The following is a 21,693-nucleotide window of genomic DNA, read 5'->3' as shown; positions in this document are numbered from 1 at the left end:
TCTCAGGGTATGCTCTTCCCAGGGTACACACCTTACTGCATCTGCTCAGAGAGGTTGTGAGCATCCTGGCCACCGACAGGGACTTGTCTTGCTCATCTTTCTGTATAAGCCCTAGCCCATGGCCTGGCCCAGAGGAGGGATCCAGTGAATGTTGGTTGAATGAATATGAAGGAATGCTGTTAACCCAAACTTATCATCACTCTGTAATGATTCAGGCAAAGATTAAGCAGCAGTTTATTTGAATACTCTTAATAGTAAACATTTGAGAGGGGTAGGTGGGGGCATGGCAGGGGCTTCTCAGCGAAGTATCCAGGGCATGGCAGGGGTCCTGGGCAACAGGCGTGCTCACAGGGCAGTGGAGGCCCGGAACTTCTGGGTCAAACAGAACACAGCGGCCGTGAGGGCTGTGCACTGACGGGCCAAGAGTTTCACACTCAGGTCATGGTAGCCTTTCTCGCAGGTCAGCTTTGCAGCCTCCACAAACTGGTGGTAGGTGTACACCACATCCCTCAGGTTCCCGGCTGCCTCCTGGTGTCGGGTGGAGCAGCGGCTGCAGTCTGTAAACTGGAAGCACAGGCCGGCCAGCTGGACCAGGTGCTGGAAGGTGTCACGCACAGCACCCTGCATCTCCTCGGGGGACTGGTCCACTCTGATCACGTGCTGACAGCTCGACAGGAGCTTTTGGGAGCCCATGCAGAGGCGGCTCCGGCTTTCAGAAAAGTGCCAGGTGCACTTCTCAGGCGGGTGTTTATTCCCATTTCCCCAGGAAGCTTCTAAAATGTCCTGTAATTCCAGCAAGCTCTCCATGAGTTGGATGAAGCCATCAGGGGTGCTGGCAGGGGCCGCCTTCAGCTGTCTCAGAGCCCTGGAACAGTACTCTGGCCAGATGTGGCTGTTCCTGGAGAGAGGCTCGGCGCTGCAGCTGTGGGCCTGGGCAGGCCTCCAGGGCAGGGCCAGCCAGCTTCCTGCAGAGGGTGGAGAGGTGAGGGGGGCTGGCGGGGATGCTTGCATGTCCCTGTCTTCCTCCTCCGTCTCTGGCTGCAGGCCACGGAAGCACGTGGCATAGGGAAACTGGCAGCTGCACTGCTCCATCCCAATCCTGGGGGCCTCTGTCTCATTCATGCCGGCAAATCCCAAAGATGTAGCCATTCTGAGACTGGCAGAAACTTTAGGATGGCTTTCTGGGGCAAAGCACAGGAAAGACTTCTCAGCAGGAAGGCAGACACTAGGGCTTTTGTCCTTGCATTCTGGCAATGAACAATGGTTTGAGCCTTCTAAGTGGGGCTCCTCTTGGGGAGAGAGTAGTGGCTCGGGCAGAGAAGGCCCTGGATTCAAACAGACATGCTGAGGAGTGTCCCTAGGGACAGTATCTTCTCCTATCACTTGGCTAAGTGGCTCTGCCTTGAGCTCCTCCGGAGGGAAGGCTGATGAAACGGTCTGGTCCCTAAGCAAGAAATCTGGATCTAAATCCAGCTTGGCCAATAGTTGTGGTTCTTGGGCCTGGCAGGCTTGGCCTGGTGTTTCTCTGCTTTGTCCTTGGGGACCTGAGGGGCAATGTGGTGGGGTCTGCTCAGCCCCTGTTAGAGAAGTCTCCAAGGGGAGCGAGGCTATTAGGCCACCAGCCGGAGCACTGACACCAATAGTTTGTGGAACGGCATTCAACATGTCACCCTTGGGGTCACCTGAATCCTCCCCAGACTCATCATGAAATGAGTTGGTGCCATTTTTGTTTGTAACTTCTCTATCATCTTCCAAAGATAGTGGTCCTTGTTGTTTTTCCTTTTCTCCTGAGTCTATTCCACATTCGCCAATTCCAGACCCGTCTCGAGGAGGCAACAGAGGCTGTGTATCCTGGGGGGCAGTTTCTTGCACATGATTTGTAAACAGAGATCCCAATCCTGTTTCCAGGTGGACTCCTCCAGGCTCCGGTGTGTCTCCTTGACAGACAGACTCTGGGCTCATGGTCAGGCAGACCCTGTCTGGGTTCAAGTCTGCACTGGAGAGGAAGGAGGAGGTGCTGTCCCCAAGCTCCATGGTGAGCTCTCTAGGGGCACAGCCATCCAAGTCTTGAAATGGACAGAAGGTGGGGGGAGGCCCTACCTGAGCTGTATCTGGGCCAGATGAGCCTGGATTGGAATGGGGAGGAGTGTTTGCTAGGGAACAGGCAATGGCGGTGGTCAGAGGGGCCATCCCAGAATTCTCTTTATGGTTGGGGTCAATCCGGAGGCGAATGGCAGAAATAGAAGACACTCGAGAGTCAATGACCGACTTGGTTTCCATGGTCTCAGGCTCCATCTCCATGGCTCGGGAGGCTGGGTTTTTGCTCTTGGTCTCCCTCAAGGGAGCCAGCAGCCCGAGGGCTTTGGTCTCCAGGAGGCCAGGCTCACCCTGCACGTCCTGCAGAGAGGACACTGTTGGGGAGGGTGCACCATGGGCCAGGTAGGGCTCCCGGTCGTAGTAGCACAGGTCATCCACACTCTCCAGGGAGGTGGACGGCACCAGGGGAAATGAGACTTGACAGGTGTAGTCTGTCTGTAGGAAAGACCTTCTTTTCCTCAGGGTCTTGGCATATTTCTTCACCCCTCCCCTTCGTGGCTCTCTTGCATGTGGCCCAGGATTCAGGCTGTCGTCAGGGCTGCAGGTGCTGCCCTTATTCTGTGAGCTTGTGGCACAGGTTTCTGCAGCAGAAGCGGCTCTGAGCCCTGAGAATCAAGGAAGGACAAAAGTACATGAAAAGCAGAAAAACAAAGAGACTGAGAGATCTTGGGCTCAGCATTCAGGATGGCCTGCGTTCAAATCCTGGCTGGACTGTGTAACCTTGGGCATGTTAAATCTTGTGTCCCTCAATTCCCTCATCTGAAAAATGGGGGTGATCATTGTGGTAGTTTTTGTTTTTTGTTTTTGTCTTTTTGCCTTTTCTGGGGCCACTCCCACGGCATATGGAGGGTCCCAGGCTAGGGGTCGAATCAGAGCTGTAGCCATTGGCCTACACCACAGCTCACGGCAACGCCGGATCCTTAATCCACTGAGCAAGGCCAGGGATTGAACAGCAACCTCATGGTTCCTAGTCGGATTCGTTAACCACTGAGCCAAGACGTGAACCCCCCAATTTTTTTTCTTCAGCATGTAATGTGAATCTATCTCTGTGTGTGTGTGTCTATAAACGTCCTGCAAGGATCTCAGGTCAACCTAGGAAGCCATTCTGCCTGGGAAGACACCTCACACTCTGGAGGAAGGAATGAGGAACCTGAAGGAACTATGACATCCGAGTCCCTGAAGGGCCACTAATGGCCCAGTTAGGTTCTTCTTGCTTCAAGGCCTCATGTAGTGTAGCCTCAGGGTCCGTAATGATAGCGCTGCCTCCCTCTGCTGGGCACTCCTGTCAAACCCTTTTCTTTCTATGTACATTCGGTCCATCTCACAAGGCCTGGCCCATTTGCCGCCTCTTCTAGGAAGCCTTCCCTGGTTTCCACTGCTGAATGAATGCCACCCATCTCTGCTTGCCCACAATTTTTGGACCTCCCCAGCTGCCCGGACGTGAAGTCAGGATGCCTCTAATTTGGTCCACTGAGCCCAGGTGATTCCCCCTCAAAAGAGGACAAGGATTGTGCTTTACTCATGTGTTTTGCCCTCAAGTTTGGTCTCTGTCCCCGGTGGGGACCGGGGAGCTGCCTGCCGAATCCGCAGACCTGCTGGAGAGGGCTCACCTGAGAGGGTGTCGGGGGGTGTGAGCTTGTCAGCTGCATCATAGTATTCCTCATCTGAACTGCCATCCTCCAAGGCCAGCGGCAGGCGCGGGGCCAAGGCTTGCAGCATGGAGCTGGGCTGGGCCTCAGTCCTGCCCTGCTGGCCCCAGGGTGGCAGGCCCCCACCCCGCCGGGGAGCTGTGCTGTCCGAGCGGTCACTCTGGTGGCTGGCCGGGGAGACACTGGCACACAGGCTGTAGTAGTCAATCCGGCTGCCCTCGTACAGCCTGGGGTCCAACCCGACCACGCTCAGTTCCGGTCCCCAGCTGAAGGTCTCAGGAGCAGGACTCTCGGCCAACTCTGTCTTGTGGCTCTGAGGGTTGGCTCTCTGGGCCAGGTCTAGGAGACACAGGAAGCCATTGGTCTCAATCCTGCTTCTCTCCTCTTGGCTGTCGGAATCAAGACTCGCCGGGAAGCCTGGCGAGCCCAGGGGGAAGAAAGCAGACTTGCTGGAGGAGCAGGCATCCAGGTCATCCTCTTCCAGGGCATCCATGGACTCACTCGAGCCACTGGTCCTGCAGCCTCGGCTCTCAGTGTTGGCTGAGTCGGATGCCTCGGACTCCGCACTGTCCGTCGTGCTGCTGGCCCCGCAGGTGCCTGGGCCTTTCCTGGCCACCTCAGGCATGGAGTTGTCCTGCGGAGGCTGCTCCGCTTCTGCAAGTGGTCCGCAGGGGCCCACCTTCAGCAGGCGTCTGTCAGAGAGAGGCTCCAGCTCGCAGTCCACTTCGGAGGACTCCTCAGAGTCGCTGCATGCCCTGGATTCATAGCCTGCAACACATGAGACTCCAGGGGTTACAAAACAGCATCCAGGGACTGGCAGATGCTTTGGTGTCCTTCTGCGCCCACTCTGCCTGCCCTTCCATTTTCCAGATGGGAGAAATGAGGTCCAGAAGGTTGACAGGCCCAGATCATGCTCCACTGAATGACACAGGATCCACGGAACTGTGAATTCCATGTTCTCCCCACCATGTCAAGTCTCTTTTGCCACATCTATCTGAACCACCTAAAGGAGATGAAATTACCTCCATCTCCAAGGAGATCTGTCTGTTCATAGAAACATCTGGGTATTTAGTTGGTTTTCTAAGTCCTTCCTAAAAATCTCAGCTCTGTCCTGACTGGGCATCAAAATCAGATAGGGAATCATATTTAAAATATAAACATATAAACTTGGACTTAGCTCTGGTGTACTGAGTCTATTACCTAGGGAGTGGGGTCCAAGAATCTGTATTTTTTGTTGTTGTTCTTTTTAGGGCTGCACCCATGGCATATGGAGGTTCCTAGGTTAGTGGTTGAATTGGAGCTGTAGCCACTAGGCTATGCCAAAGTCACAGCAATGTCAAATCCAAGCTGCATCTTTGACCTACACCACAGCTCATGGCTACACCGGATCCTTAACCCACTGAGCAAGGCCAGGTATCGAACCTGCGTCCTCATGGATGCTAGTCAGATTCGTTTCCACTGAGCCATGATGGGAACTCCAAAAATCTGTATTTTTAGCAACTTCATGGGGGTATCTGAGGCTGCTAGGCTAGCACCATTCTGAAGGGTGGCCTAGGGACCTACTGGTGCTGCAGAGCTTTTAGGAAAGTGAAAAGTCATCCACTGCTGGTACTTGGGAAGGGTTCATGGTGCGAGGGTTGTGGGTGGGCATTAAGCCAGGTCTCTAATTTCTCATGTACCATAAAAACTCCAGCTGTGATCTTTCTAAATTTCTCTCTGGTCACATGACACTCTATTTAAACCTTCTGATGGTTTCCCTTGCCTACAGGGAAGAGCTTAAGCTCTCCTTCCTTCTCACAGGAAGGTGCTGACTTCCTCAGCAGCCTGGTCACCCCTGTTACAGGATGGCCCATACTTTTTACCAGCAGCCTGGTTACCCTCTCACAGGAAGGCTCTGACCCCCTGGCAGCCTGGTCACCCTCTCACACGATGGCCCTGACCCTCTCAGCAGACAGGTCACCCTCTCACAGGAAGGCCCTGACCCCTTCCCCTCAGACAGGTCACCTGCTTCAGCTCTCCTGTGCTCCAGCCACTACAGAGAGTATCTCACAGATCACGACCTCACCCTTGGTGTCATGCCTCCCTGCTGTCCCCTCTGCTTCAAAAGATCTCTCCTCCCTTCATGGCCTGGTTAACTCCACCATGCATTTCATGACCTCTTTCAAATACCTCCTGCCCTGGAGGCCTCCTGTGACCACTGCCGCCTGCTCTGGCCGAAGCAGCACTGCCATGAGACCTCCACAACAGCACCGCTCTCCTGGCTGCTGTCTCCCAGATCAGGCTCAGAGGTACCATCTGTTTTACATAGACGGTGTTAAACACAGAGGTAACAAGTACACATGACTCATCGATTCCTGTTTTACTTTAATTCATGGTCATCTCACAAGGTGAGATGACATGTGACTTATTTTATCCACACGGAGGAAATGCTAAATAACAGCATGCTCCTGGCCACCCCCCATTCTCCACCTTCAGTGACACATCACTCCTTCAGGCACATCAGTAGCTTGAAATTAGCAAGGTATGCGAATGCCAGAGAACTAGGCGATGGCTTCAAACTGGGGTTCTGCTTTGTTTTGGTGTCTCCCTGCAGAGACAGCTGTTAAACATTTATTAGCAAACCACTGGGAAAATGCTGCATCAATAGCGCTGAAGCAAAAGCCTGGCAGAAACTGGGAGGTGGCCTGGGAAAATGTTCACCTTATCTGGCCTCCATCACGTCATTCCTTACATCATGTGATGTTGAGCCCCTTCAATCCACATGTACCCCCTTCTTCTAAACATGTAAGGTTAAGAATTTTCATTACAATTCAAGAGGCTGCAAAAGAGTGCGTAGGCGTGAGGTGAGAACTACGTCATCTGTACCTTCTGAACAAATGAGTGAAATCTCATTTTATTGGCAAAGAAAGATAAAACACAGTGGATCTTAGGGATGATTTTAGGGAAGAGCACAGGGCATCAGACATCTTCAATAGCATTCCTTGGCCTTAGGGGACTCTCAGGTCCAAAGAAAGCTTCTCTATCTAGGATTTTTTTTTTTTTTTTTTTTTTTTTTTGTCTTTTTAGGGCTCACCCACAGCATATGGAAGTTCCCAGGTTAGGGGTCAAATTGGAGCTGTAGCTGCCGGCCTACACCACGGCCATAGCCACGCCAGATCCGAGCTGTGTCTGCGACCTACACCACAGCTCACGGCAACACCGGATCCTTAACTCACTGAACAAGCCCAGGGATCGAACCTGCAGCCTCATGGTTCCTAGTCGGATTCGTTTCAGCTGAGCCACAACAGGATCTCCTCTATGTAGGATTTTGGAATGATCAACTGTTTACCAGGAAATAAAATCGAGAAAGAGCGCTCAACTACCTGAGTGGAAATCTCAGCGCCACTCGATGCCTCTCCTCCGTGTAAGCTGCCCTGACCTACAAGGCAGTGAAATGGGCCTGTTCTTATGGTGGAAAGCCTCAGTGCCTCACCTTCTTCAGCAGAAACCCGGTGCACCTGTTGTTTGTGTCCCGGCCAGAGGAAAATGGAGGTAACTGGGTCGACAAACAGCCTGTAGTAGCCGGCAATCAGGCAGGCTAGGTCCTTTGCACTGTTGGATTCCAGCAGCAAGGTCAGAACCTTCGAAGGCAAAGAGAGCTCTTATGCTTCCAAAGGGCTAAGGGAAGACCAGCAATAAGGCCACGTGGGGCTAATGAGAGAGCCCCAAATAAATCCAGCCATGGTCCACAGGCAGGCCCCTGGTGTCCCATTTTCTCACCTACGAGACTTGGATGTGCATATACACACACGTACACAACCACAACCACATGGACACACACTCACACAGGCACAGTGGCTTCCTCGCAAGGAATTGCCACAAGGTCTCCTGTCCCTCCATCGCCAACTTCAGGAAGTACCCCACATCATTTACTTATTTTTATTTTATTTTATTTATTTATTTTTTGTCTTTTTTGTTGTTGCTATTTCTTGGGCCGCTCCCGCAGCATATGGAGTTTCCCAGGCTAGGGGTTGAATCGGAGCTGTAGCCACCGGCCTACGCCAGAGCCACAGCAACTCGGGATCCGAGCCGTGTCTGCAACCTACACCACAGCTCACGGCAACGCCGGATCCTTAACCCACTGAGCAAGGGCAGGGACCGAACCCGCAACCTCATGGTTCCTAGTCGGATTCGTTAACCACTGCGCCACGACGGGAACTCCATCATTTACTTATTTTTAAAAAAATTTTAATGATTTTTATTTTTTCTATTATAGTTGATTTATAGTGTTCGGTCAATTTCTACTGTACAGCAACGTGACCCAGTCACACATATATACATACATTCTTTTTCTCACATTATTCTCCATCATGTTCCATCACAAGTGACTGGATATAGTTCCCTGTGCTCTACAGCAGGACCATTTACTTATTTTAATCGCTGCCACTCAAAATCTTGGGCAGCCATTCTGGTTCTGTGCATGTGATAACCCCCCCACCCCCCGCCACTGGTCCCATCTATAGGTTTCGAACCCATCGGGAAAGTACGTGGTCCAGTTCACATAAAAAACGTTTTAGACCTGCCCAGGAAAAGGCACCCTGTTCATCACTTTTCCTTTGATGGGACAGTCTGGGCAATTCAACCTCTTAAGCAAATGTTGGACATTGGACTTTATTAATATCTGAACTCATATAAACTACCCTTGAATAATTTAGCCCCAAATTCCAGAAGCGGAATGCAAAATCTCTTCCCTCTTGTTACCTTGACGTCCTGAAGATAGACTTTGACCATGCTCACTTTCTCAGATTCTTCTGTCAGTTCTACACGGCTGATATTTGCAAACTCTGCCAGCGTGGACATGATGTTGAGTTTGCTATTGATAATTTGGCTAATGCCATACTTGGCTCCAACTAGAAGGGCAATGTAGGATTCTCTATCCTGCAACTGCGGAAGGATGGAAGGGAGTTAGTTTCCATTCACAAGTTAGTGAAAATACATGATACGTGTAAGACATGAGACCTCTCTCTGCAAACCCCTTGATTCTTTCTTCAAGTCCTCACCACCACTCCCCGAGACTCCAAAGTTAAGTGACAGCCTCATCAGGGCCCCAGCTACAGATAAATTAAGTATAAATTTATCTCCCATAATGTGCCCCACAATTGAGAATCAAACCACAAGACTTTTACCTATTCCATGAATACAATGCTGTACTTTCACAGCTATGTGCCTATAGCCAGGCTGTGCTCTCAGAATCCTCTTGCCAGCCATCATCACTTATGGAAACCCTGACCCTTTAAAAGCTTCCATCGAGGAGTTCTCATCATGGCTCAGTGGTTAGCAAACCCGACTAGCATCTGCGAGGATGTGGGTTAGATCCCTGGCCTCGCTTGGTGGGTTAAGGATCAGGTGTTGCCATGAGCTGTAGTGTAGGTCGCAGAGGTGGCTCAGATCCTGCATTGCTGTGGCTGTGGTGTAGGCTGGCGGCTACAGCTCCAATTAGACCCCTAGCCTGGGAACCTCCATATGCCACGGGAAGGGGCCCTAGAAAAGACAAAAAGACAAAAAAAAAAAAAAAAAAAAAAAAAGCTTCCATCAAAATCTACTGTCTACAGAACATATCTGTTCCTCAAACCAGAATAAATATTCCTTTTCCTCTGTCGTTTCCACACCACATTCTCTGTACTTCTCTGACGGCACTGAGCTAGGACTTCTTACTGTAATTATTTGTATCCAAGTCTCATATTCCATGGTAAGGTCCCTGACAACAGAGTCTGCATGTATCTAAATTTGTAATTCCCAGGGCCCAGCAAGCACCCAAGCCAGTTCAGGGTGGTTAGTTTCCTCTCCCGTTACCAGTTCTTTCCTTAGTTAGGAAAGGAAAAGAGAGACTGGAGATGGGAACATGGCAGTTGGCAGAAGGCAGGATTAACCTGGAAAAAGTGGGAAGTTTTTCTTGCACTTCCAAGTTTTCCTTTGTGTACTCTGGTCTCTTTTCCACCACTTAGTCGTTTAATTGTACAAAGACTCAGTTTATTTTTCCCTTCCTATATCTGATGCTCTTTGTTTTGCTCAAAACATTGATTTTTGGAGTTCCCTGATGGCTCAGCAGGTTAAGGACTTGGTGTCGCCACTGCCGTGGTTCTGGTCACTGCTGTGGCAAAGGTTCCCCTGCCTGGGAAGGTCTGCATGCCTTGGGGGTGGCCAAAACAATTGATTCTTTTTTTCCACCTACATGGTTAGGTCAGCAGTCTGATTAAATTGACCCATACTGTAAATGACTGAGAGGCACATCAAATCCATGGAAAGGAGTTTTGTTATTATTATTATTATTATTATTATTATTATTACTCTTTTTGTCTTTTTGCCTTTTCTAGGGCCACACCTGTGGCATATGGAGGTTCCCAGGCTAGGGGTCTAATTGGAGCTGTCACCACTGGCCTATACCAGAGCCACAGCAATTGCGGGATCCAAGCCTCGTCTGCGACCTACACCACAGCTCACGGCAATGCCAGATCCTTAACCCACTGAGCAAGGCCAGGGATCAAACCAGCAACCTCATGGTTCTTAGAGCCACAACGGGAACTCCTGTTATTATTTTTTTTAAAAAAAACCCTCTTTTTATAGATACTCATGTTGCAACAGAACAAAGGGTGGGGAAAAAAAATGTAATTGTAATGTATACATGTAAGGATAACTTGATCCCCTTGCTGTACAGTGGGAAAACAAAACAAAACAAAACAAAACCCTCTTTTTGGTAAATTGCCTGGTTTGTGCTGGAGAGTTCTGGGAATGAGTGGGGAGGAGTTCCCTTAAGCCATGCCCCCAACCCACCCCACCCCATCACTGACAGCACAGCACATAGCTCTAGGCCTAGGCTCCAAAAGGCCATCCCAGAGGAGGAATGGGGAACAGAGCTGAGAGCTCTTCTGCTTCTCTTTTCCCTTCTCAGGTCCACCCCTCACATCTCCCCTTCATCTGACCAAGCAGGGCTCCAGCCTGGCAGTCAGTCTAAGATTCTTCTCTTTCCTTCCTGAGTTCCCTTTGTCCCTCTTCATCCTCATACACCCAAAGCTCCAGGATAAACTGCTTACAGTACCTACCCTTAGGATGCCTCTCCTCTGTACTGAAATCGGGCCAAATCCAACCCTCTTGCCTTTCCTCAATCCCTTCTTCCTATTCAACTTGAAGCTGGCAGCGGTGTCACACCCCCAGGAATGGCCCTGTGTCTCTCATGGCTTTGCTCTGCCTTGTCGGGTGCCTTGTTCCATCATTTGAGAGTGGGAATCATCCCTCATTCAGCTCTGCCTCCCCCATCAGAGGGCTGGTGCCAAGCAATGGCATGATAGATACTTCTCAAGGGCATAATAAATACTTAGTTTCCCAAACAAATTCTAGTCTGTGACATGATCCTAAGGAATTTTAGGCTAAAATGTACATTGATCTGCAGAGGACTTCCAGCAGCCCTTATAAGGATAGGACCTCACGGTTCTTTAATACATACCATTAATTGGATTGTGATGATCATTATACAACTACAGATGTTATAAATTCATTTGAGTAATAAAAAATAAATTAAAAAATTTAAAAATACATACCATTAAAGTGGCATTAAAGATTTTCCCACCATACGTCTTGAGTTCCCCAAGGATCTGTAGATAATTTAACCGTAGCTGGGCAGCAGAGATAAGTTGCTTAAATAAAGAAGAAAAAAAAAAAAAAAGAAAATGAAAAAGACTGTTGAAGTCAGAGCTAAAATGCAGGCAATGTTGAAAATTTCCTCCCCTGAGGTTTCACAGCAGACAGCTGTGTGGTCAGTAGGGACCATGGCTATCTTACCTTCTGTCTGGGTTCCAGCAAATTCTGGTTCCTCTTCATGTGGAAGCTAATGGCTTTCTTGATGTCTTTTCCTTTCATGTTTCGTAGTAAAGTGGGAGATATAAAGTTCTCTATTCCCCAGTCCTTCCTGCCATGAGACATTGGAGATAAGAAGGCTTATTTTTACAGTGTACTTGACTCTAGTGAAGAACCTAATTACATTTGATTCAGTACTTAGTGTTCTAAGAATGTTGCAATTACAAGCCTTTTTCTCAGCAGAAGATATATGTACATAACCCTACATATATATAAAACACACACACACACACATATATATGGTTTTGTGGAGTGTATGTAAATATATATATGAAGAATGTGTAAAATCTATCTATCTATCTATCTATCTATCTATCTATCTATCTATCTATCTATCTATCTATCATCTATCTATACACACACACACACATACTCTCTCCATAAAAACCAGCCATTCAGAAATTAAATGCCAGGATCATTCTAGAAGCTCACTCCTCATCACACATGTATAGCACGTGCTCCCAGGGCAACACAGCACCTGTGAATCCCCGAGGCCAAGCTTCAAAACAATGCCAACCTAACGGCCTCAAAATCCCTCACCAAACTAGAAATACAGATTCTCAGGTCCTAGTCCCTAGAGATCTGACCTAGCATCTCAGGGATAAGGCCAAGGATTTGTTTTCTTTTTTTAAAATGTTAAGTCCCCATCTGATTTTGATGCTTGGGCAAGATGGAGCTGAGATCTGGTGAGGAGGTTAACAGATCTGGGTGACACCATGCAGAGCAAAGTGAACATTTAAGCTAAGAATCAGGAGGTGTCAGGAACCCAGGACTTGACACTGCCTACTAGGAATGTAATGCAACACAGTTTGGTTCACACCGCATGAGTCTCCAAGGCATTCCCGCCCTCAGAAGCTTTATGTGGAAGTCATCAACTGATTTCCCAAGCTATCCTCCCACAGGAACTGGGAATTTACAAAGGGATCCTGTGTCATTCCATCTGGAGGTGGCTTCGGCTCCAGAGGGAGCAGCCAGGTCCTGACATCTAGGGAAACCAGGCTGGGTGGGAGAGGATGGAGAGGGAAATGAATGCGAAGACAGCCGAAAGATGGGTAGGTGGGCGAGTATCAGCTTTCTGTGGAATCAGGCCCAGGGCCAGCCATGTAATAGATGCAACTGAGCAGCTGCTGATGGGACACAGGAGTCCCCTGCCACTCACTCTATGTACTTCAAAGAGATCTTCTGTGGCTGGGCACAGGCGTAGATCCGCTCCTGGATGTGTAGGGCCGCAAGCCGGAGTGCAGAGCTGCATTTCATTTCCACGGCAAAGCGCTCCTGGAGCACATCGCTGCAGCTCTAGAAGACATGAGATCAGAGGAACTGGGAAACAAGAACAGACAGATTGTGTTCCTAGTAGTTCTCTCAGGACAAAGGCAGCAGGGCCAGGAGCTCAGCTTTGAGACCTGGCTCTGTCAATTCTTGGGTGTGTGACCTTGGTTACTTTACTAAGACTCTCTGAGCATCCGTAAGTCCCCTTGCTAAACAAGGATGGTCAAGTCAACCAACCTTCTGTGGTTTCTGTGAGGTTTAAAATAGATAATACCTTTGAAAGCAGGTACTGGACATGGCGTTAGGCACCTATAAAGTCCTGCTACTGTGGTTGTTATTGTTATTATCTGCTGCCACCAGTTTTGTGAGACTTTGGGCAAGTCAATCCAACTAGTTCAAATGATCTCATCTGTAAAAATGGGGATGCCTCCCTGATGATTTTTTTCATCAAAATAAAAATGATATACTAAACCTCACCTAAGAAGGTACAGCAGGGGGAGCACCAGGCCAGGATGTCAAGGAACCCATTTTTGGCTCCACCACCAAACGGGTGACCCAGGCAAATTATGTGACCTTTATTTCATTTCTGAAATAAAGCTTTGAAGCATCAATGTCCCTGTTAGCAGTAAAAACTGTAACTCGAAAGCTGCTAAATGGTATTAGAAAACGTATCATCTACATTGAAGACTAAGCCTTAATTTCATTAATAGATTGCAAATCTCCTAACATAGCCACTCAGTGACATAAAAAGGAATTTTGAGGGATAATCGGGCCCATTCTCTCTCAGATAAAGATAATCCCTACCAGGGAGTTGCTTAATTGCCTTGAGCTCATGTTCAAAATAACCCAATGTGTCATCTTTGAGAACAACCACTGTTATTTTAGGAAGAGCAGACCAGGTCACCTGCAGATAGAGGTATTCGAAGGCCACAGGGTCTTCTTTCAGGAGGTCCAGGGGGTCCTTGGGAACAAAACACACCCTGAAGAGGCAGCGGTAGTCATGTGACTCCTCCCTTTCTACCACCTGCGATGGGTGAGAGAGCTATGGTTCATCTTCCGCCTTTGCTATTCCACGAAACAACTTTAAAAAAAAGACAATGAAGGACAGTCCCCAGAGATTTCCCTTTTAGTGCTTCCCAAGACTGCACAGACCTTTGCCACTAATTTGACTTTCCCATGGCGATAAAATGTAAAAGGCTCAAAATGGCAAAGCTTCCCACTGATCCCATCATCCACCTGTTGTGCTTTCCAGAAGAAACCTCTGCATCTGGTTTCTTACATACTCTTCCAGAGACAGTCTATGTGTATATATGCTCCTATAAATGTATATCTTTTCTTTTTGCACCAGTAACAGTATATTATACATTATATGTGCGTGTGTGTGTTCTGTACCTTATTCTTTTTCACTTCAATTATATTGGCAATTTAGTTTGATTTTTTCCAATGCTAATGGAATAGAAGTGATCAGGGGAAAAAAAAAAAAAGGTTTGTGAGCAACAGTATTAGAAAGTAAGTGACCCGGGTTGGGAATTCATCATAATGAAGAACACTCAGGGAGCCCCCATGAGCTCATGTCTCTGGCTCATGCTCCTTCTCTTCTCTAAAAGTCCCCTTTCCTTTTCCAACTATTGAAATCCTATTCATCTTGTAATTGCAACACACTCAACAAGGATTTATGGAACTGACCTGTGTTTGGTTTTAAAAATCTAGTACAACAAATCGGCTGAAGGGCTGAAAGATTGAGTGGTACAGAGGGACTGTCCTGACATCAGGGGCGAGCACAGGGGGCAAGCCTCACAAAAAGGGGTTAGACACAGCAACAGATGTGTTTCCCTGATGTCTCAAAGGCAGCAGGTTCCGGGGAAGATCATGAGAGCTGGAAGCAAAAGATGGGGCTCTGCTGGCTGTGCTACCTTGAGTAAGTTACCTTACCTCTCTAGGCCTCTGTCTCCTTGTCTGCAAAACGGGAGCCTGCCTACCTCATACAAAACCCAGGGTGAGCCAGATCTATGTCCTTTTGGACATGAGAAAGTGCATCAGACCTGCAGATGCCTGAGCCCCGTGCCCAAAGGCTCTGGCTGAAGTGTGCAGCTTGCCCAGCCCAGATCTCCTCACCGGGGGCAGGGGCAGGTGGTACCTGCTGGATGAGCTCCTCCTCGTGCAGCAGGTGCAGCCGTGAGATGTTGTATTGCTCCTCCAGGGCCAGCGCAAAGTACTCTGTACTTCGGATCGACAGCTTCTCCTTCACGGTGAGGATGATGTCCTGCAGGCACAGAGGTGTCAGGGTCACCTGAGGAGCAGCCTGGCCCTCAAGTGCAGACACAGGCAGGGAGGGCTTCCCTCTGTGCCTCGGTGCAGCTGGCCTATCTACTGCCAACCAGGCAGCTGAATCTTGACAGGCCCCATGTGGGATTTCTCATCACCCCTCATGGTCCTACACCCACTGCTCCTCTCCTCAGGGCTCCAGTGTCACCCATAAGCCACCCTCTCTTGCTTTGCTTGGAAGCCTAAAGCCATTCCTTGGAGCCTTACACCTCTCTCTAAGGACTCTGAGTTCACCCTCTCTGTGGACTTCTTACCAGACAGAATCCCACTGCCCATCCTTTAGGCAACTGTGGGAAATCAACCTGATGCTTCTGGTTTTTTGTGTTTTTTTTTTTGTTTTTTTGTTTTTGTCTTTTTGTCTTTTTGCCTTTTCTAGGGCTGCACCCGTGGTATGTGGAGGTTCCCAGGCTAGGGGTTCAATTGGAGCTGTAGCTGCCAGCCTACACTACAGCCACAGCAATGTGGGATCCGAGCCGCATCTGCAACCTGCACCACAGCTCACAGCAACGCCAGATCCTTAACCCACTGAGCAAGGCCAGGGATCAAACCCGCAGCCTCATGGTCCCTAGTCGGATTCGTTAACCACTGAGCCACAACAGAAACTCCTCAACCTGATGCTTCTGAACCTCAGTTTCCTCCTGCAAAAGGGAGGATAATGATGCCCATTTAGAGGGGTCAATGGGGTGAGATGACAATTAATACTGTGCCATCAGAGCTGCCATGCCACATTCTCCTCGTTCACTACAGGGGCCCTTTGTCATCACAAGATCTTTGCTGCCATGTGCTCATTCGCACGTGCTGTTCCCTCTGCTTGGCACACTTTTCCCACACTCTTTACCAGGCTGTTCTTTCTCTTCAGAAGGACCTTCTCTGTATCTAAATGTGATTGTCCCTGTTATTTTCTGTCCCAGGCCTGTTGATTTATTTCATCACTATTTAATATGATTTTCTTCAGTGATAGCTATGTTCTTTAGTAAGAGACAGTACAGTAAAGTGAATGGGTGCTAGACCTAGACGACCACTCACTAGCTGTGTGTCCCTGGATAAAGTGCTTACTCTCTCTACGCCTCAGTGTTTTTAGCTCTAAAATGGTCATAATACTCATACCTCTCTCAGGGGTTGGTGTGTGCATTAAATTAATTCTCCCATACATGGCAGTTAGAACAGCACCTGGCAGGTGACAAGTGTTCGATACATGCTAGCTGCTGACATTTCTTTTCTTTTCTTTTTTTTTTTTTTTTTTTTTGTCTTTCTTTTTTTTTTTGTTTTTTGCCATTTTTTGGGCCGCTCCCATGCATATGGAGGTTCCCAGGCTAGCGGTCGAGTCAGAACTGTCACCACCGGCCTATGCCAGACCCACAGCGACAGCTACTTGGGATCCGAGCCACGTCTGCGATCTACACCACAGCTCACAGCAACGCCAGATCCTTAACCCACTGAGTGGAGGCCAGGGATCGAACCCGCAACCTCATGGTTCCTAGTTGGATTTGTTAACTACTATGCCATGACAGGAACGCTCTGCTTGTTTTCATAATTCAAGTTATATGGGAACACAGCTGAGCCCATTTGCTATAAGGGCAAAGGTGAGTAAGCTTCATGGCCTGCACATCCTGGGATATTTATTATCTGGCTCTTTGCAGAAAAAGTGGGCTGACCCCAATCTGGAAGAACTTGTCTAAGCCTCATATTGCTTATGCCCTCCCTTGCTCAAGAATATTCTGTGGCTCCCATGGTCCCCTAGCCCAAACCCTTCAGCTTACTATTCAAGGCTCTCAAGTAGTAGGTTCCAACCCAGTTCTCCCTCTTTACCTTCTGCTGCTTCTTACAGTGCACTCTGCTTGCGAGCCCCATACAATTGCCAAACGTGCCCATCACTGGGTTTTTATTGGTGTCACTCCTCATGCCTGGGAAGCCGTCTTCACACACCATGCCTCTCCCTGTCCTGTCCACCTTGCCAAGTCAGCCCCCTGGGCCACCACATACCAGAGGCCTTTCCTTGCCACCCAGCTGGAAGTGCTCGCTGCCTGGAGCCCACGCCACCCTGTTTCCATGTCCCATTTTCCTGATTCTGACCACACTGTACCACCCACAGTTTCCCACTATGTTATCCCCAGGTCTCCTCTCCTCACCCCAGCCTCAGCCAAGACTTTGTGCTCCCTAAGGGAGTGACCCTGGGTAATTTATCTCTGTATCATCAACAGCTTTGCCGGCACACAAAGAGTGTCTATCGCTAAATGTTCACTGGGTCAAATGACATCCTATTTTCCTTGATTTTGAGAAGGGGGATTTTGCTTCTCTTGATAAGAGAATAGGGAAGAGAAGTCACTGACGAAGTCACAGTGGTGTTTCCCTTTTTACCCACAGTATTGGGTAAAAAAGTATAATATGGTATACTTTTAAATAGTATAGCATACTTTTTGGGGGTGTTTTTGTCTTTTTTAGGGTCACACCCATGGCATACGGAGGATCCCAGGATAGGGGTCCAATCGGAACTGTAGCCGCCAGCCTACACCAGAGCCACAGCAACTTGGGATCTGAGACACGTCTGCGACCTACTCCACAGCTCATGGCAACTCCAGATCCCTAACCCACTGAGTGAGGCCAGGGATCGAACCTGCATCCTCATGGATGCTAGTCGGTTTCGCTAACCGAGTCAATAGGAACTCCAGTATACCTTTAAACAGTAGAGTATAGTACATTTTTAGTACAGTGTTTCTTTATATCCTCCTCTTTTGCTCTGTCATAAAGAGTTAAAGGTTTGGTTTTTTTAAAAAAAAATTGGTTACCACAGATTAGTTAGATTCATCAGTATTATACCAGCTAAGTCCTTATTTATTTCCTATCCCCATCTGTAATCTTGGCTTTAATTCCCCTGTGGTGTGTGCTTTTATTGTAAATCATTTCTAAGTTTTTTTTGGCCACCAAAGGAGGACTCTTTTTAAATAAATTGTCCCCTTCATTCCAATGTACTTTGCTCCAAGAGGACAGAAGTAGAAACCTTGTCTACTGCGTTTGCAAAACTTTTATGCAGAATGGCAGTGGGGTCAGCTTCAGTGGAGGGTTTAGAAATAGCAAACCAAGCTGGAAGCCAGTTATGAACTAGTTGACCTTGACGAGTTTTGGATCTCTTAGGCCTGTGTTCTTATCTGAAAAGTGAGTTAACCCTTGTCATTTACAAGGTTACTGGGGGCATTAAGTGAGACAGCACCTGAGGAAGTGCCCGGGAGAGGGTCAGACATGCAGTGAACGCTAAACAAATCTGTCCTGCCCTCCCTTTGCTCCTTTGGACTTGAGCTTCCCAGGTTCAGACAGGTTTTTTCCAGCTTCCCCTCTGAGGAGGAAAGAACGGAATAGGGCATTTGGGGCAGCCCTAAGAATTGCCAAAGGAATCTAGGGAGCACTAGCTGTGTGCACATGTGTGCGTGCATGCATTGCATGTGTATACAAATGCATGTTCATGTGTGTGAGTGTGTGTGTGTGTATGTGTGTGTGTGTGTGTGTCTTGGCTACTGTCTGGTACCTGCCTGTCCCCTTCCTGTCCACCTTGAATCCCCTAGGCTGGGAACCTCCATATGCTGTGGGAAGCGGCCCTAGAAAAGGCAAAAAGACAAAAAATAAAAAAATAAAAGTAAATAAATAAATAAAAATACCGGGGGGGGGGGACTGTAATGCCATCCCTTATTGCCTAGGGATAAAAATTTTTTTTTTGGTCTTTTTGTCTTTTTAGGGCCGTGCTCATGGCACATAGAGGTTCCCAGGCTAGGGGTCTAATTGGAGCTACAACTGCTGGCCACAGCCACAGCCACAGCGATAGCCACGTGGGATCCGAGCCGTGTCCATGACTTACACAAAGCTGACAGCAGTGCTGGATCCTTAATGAGGGATAAAATCTTAACTCTGTTGCCTGCTATTCCAGGCCATCCCCAGCCTCCCACTCCTCCCCCAGAAATGGCCTGTGCTCCAGTCTATGGGATGGTTTACTGTTTGGGGCCAACACCCCCCTTCCTGGTTCTTTGCCTTCGTTCACGGGACTCCCTCAGATTGATGTGCATCCTCTAACCCCTCAAGAGCGCTGTCTCCACCAGTGCTGGTTCAATTCTTTGCCGCCCTTCAAAGCTCAGCTCAGGTCCAGCTTCTCTCCAAAGCCTTCTCTCCGGTCCTGACGGGGCGGAACCGATGGTGCTCTTCCCCTTGTCTCTCCCTTCACAGCCCTTACTTCCTCCTGCCCTGGACGACTGGAAGCCCCTTGGATGTCACCTTCCCACAACCTGCCTGCAAGCTCCTAGCTCCTGGGAGACAGAGGCCACTTTCTACCTCCTCTGTCCCACCTACCTCAGGGCATCTCCTCTGGGGCAAGGTGTTAAATATGAGCTGAACTGACTTCTATCCAGAACAGAACGTGCAGGGGCCTGGACCTGTCCAGACACCTTGTCTGGGTTTTGAGCAACCCTAGTCTCCTGAGTCGCAATAGAGTCCCATGCAAGAGGCAGAGAAGCCCCATGGTTAAGGACAAAGGCTTTTGAGTTGTATTGGGTACTTCATCTCTTGAAGCCCTCATTTCTTCCCCTGCAAGATGGTGTTTTTTTTTTTGTTTTTTGTTTTGTCTTTTTGCCTTTTCTAGGGCTGCTTCTGCAGCATATGGAGATTCCCAGGCTAGGAGTCTAATTGGAGCTGTAGCCACCGGCCTACGCCAGAGCCACAGCAACACGGGATCCGAGCCGCGTCTGCAACCTACACCACAGCTCACGGCAACACCGGATCCTCAACCCACTGAGCAAGGCCAGGGATCGAACCCGCAACCTCATGGTTCCTAGTTGGATTCATTAACCACTGCGCCACGACGGGAACTCCAAGATGGTGGTTAAAATACCAGCTTGCTGGGTGTTCGTGCAACTAAACGAGATAACCCAGTGCTTGGCTTATTGCAGGTGCTCAGACCATGGTGGTTATGAGATCTCCAAGGCAGCTGCCTGGAAAGAGGCCGGGTGGGGTGGTCCTGGGAGTCAGCAAATTCTCACTGGGAAAGAGATTCAAGTTTACTCGGAATACCTTCACAGTCGTGTGGGCCTCAAACTTGAAAGCTTTGGTCTGTCCATTCTCCAAGTACAACTTGAGCACGTTGGGCATACACAGCAGAGAATTACCCTGGAAAACATAAGAGTAGCAATGAAACTGTTCCTGTCTGTCCCTGAGTGTGACAGATCCTCAGCTTCTCTGGCCTTGTCTGGTGTGGAGAGCAGGATTTTCCCCAACCTCTCACTCAGTTGTAGGTTGATTCTTGACATTTGGAGATTTCTCCAATGGATGAGGCTCATGCCACACAGATACAGGCATGCTCTGTTCCAGGGATGTTCCACGAGGACAGTTAGACAGGAGGGGTGAGGTGAAGAGTGAGCTCTGCCATGAGCACACAGATAGCACCGCACGAGCCTGTGTGATATCACATGACCATCAGCTGACACCTCCCCGCTAGCTGCCACCCTTATGGAATACAGTTTGGCAAGTCAGATGACAAGCATGCATACTGTCCCAAATGCACCTGCTGCCCCCCGCCCCCCGCCCTTTCTTTTAGGGCTGTACCCACGGCATATTGAAGTTCCCAGGCTAGGAGTGGAATCATAGCTGCAGCTGCAGGCCTATGACATAGCTACAGCAATGCAGGATCCAAGTTGTGTCTGTGACCTATACAACGTTTCCACTGAGCCACGATGGGAAATCCCTTTCTGAGATTCTTGGGCTCTGCCTTGTGGAATTGGGTGGAATAGCAGGCAGGAAGCCCCCTGAGGGCCCCCTTACATTTTACCGCTGCACTACCTATGGTAAAGCATCACCAAAGGGCAGAGGGCTGCTCTCGGCCGCCACTCATTCCAACCATCACCCTGGATTTATGGGATCTCCTAAGTGACTCTGCCACTCTTAGAGGGCTTTTAGGGAAGAGGACATATGGCTGCTCTGTTTGGTGACTCCAGGCCAGCCAGAATTCCTGAAGTGGAGCAGAGCAGGGGAATAATTCCCTTTGGGTCTGGAGAATGCCCCCAGGGCCAGCTCTCATAAAAAGTGCCCTCCAGATGTTTAGCTGCAGATGCAGAGGATCCTTGGGGCTGGTGTCTTCCAGAACCTTCAAGAGGTTCTAGGGTCCCAAGTATTTGAGTTGGAACTGCCCCCAGATCTAATCTTTGCAAAGAGTTTGGGTACAAAGGCCATCTGGGTTAATAGCTTATCATCTTTTTTCAAAAACCTGACAGCTTTTTTTTTCAGGTGAGATATTTGTATCTTCTAAATATAAGGGCCCTTGTATCTTTTAAGCAAGACTCACATTCATAACTCTCTCTTAACTTTTTTTTTAAAGGCCACGGTACTTTTATGGAAGATAAAGGGTTATGTTCATATCTCAGTGCCATTTCACACTCAATCAGGGATGAAGGATTTCAAACTGCTCACTCTGCTGTCATCTATCTCACTT

At 48.8% G+C, this 21,693-nt stretch overlaps 1 protein-coding gene across 22 annotated transcripts in view; it reads right to left on the bottom strand.

The window, feature by feature from the left end:
* Nucleotides 1-210: 210 nt before the first annotated feature.
* The window catches only part of FRMPD1 (FERM and PDZ domain containing 1), a 179,335-nt gene continuing 157,852 nt past the window's right edge, over nucleotides 211-21,693 (bottom strand). For 21 of the 22 annotated variants that reach the window (XM_084989848.1, XM_084989876.1, XM_084989870.1 and 18 more), the window contains 10 exons: nucleotides 20,280-20,375; nucleotides 15,043-15,168; nucleotides 13,810-13,929; nucleotides 12,796-12,932; nucleotides 11,562-11,688; nucleotides 11,321-11,416; nucleotides 8,487-8,669; nucleotides 7,219-7,366; nucleotides 3,708-4,514; nucleotides 211-2,702 (listed from right to left, as the gene is read on the bottom strand). In XM_084989848.1, coding sequence (XP_084845974.1) covers nucleotides 346-2,702; nucleotides 3,708-4,514; nucleotides 7,219-7,366; nucleotides 8,487-8,669; nucleotides 11,321-11,416; nucleotides 11,562-11,688; nucleotides 12,796-12,932; nucleotides 13,810-13,929; nucleotides 15,043-15,168; nucleotides 20,280-20,375 — 4,197 coding nt within the window. In that variant the 3' untranslated portion in view covers nucleotides 211-345. Of the gene's footprint in view, nucleotides 2,703-3,707; nucleotides 4,515-7,218; nucleotides 7,367-8,486; nucleotides 8,670-11,320; nucleotides 11,417-11,561; nucleotides 11,689-12,795; nucleotides 12,957-13,809; nucleotides 13,930-15,042; nucleotides 15,169-20,279; nucleotides 20,376-21,693 lie in introns of those variants that run through there. The other variant, XM_021066203.2, reaches the window with a different exon arrangement.

Source organism: Sus scrofa, chromosome 1, assembly GCF_054392235.1.
Source record: "Sus scrofa isolate SSC_HxYL_T2T_F1_AM1 chromosome 1, Sscrofa_HxYL_maternal_Yorkshire_Landrace_v2.0, whole genome shotgun sequence".
Classification (NCBI taxonomy): domain Eukaryota; kingdom Metazoa; phylum Chordata; class Mammalia; order Artiodactyla; family Suidae; genus Sus; species Sus scrofa.
Note: the sequence above shows the minus strand (reverse complement) of the source record. Positions and strands in the feature narration are given on the sequence as shown.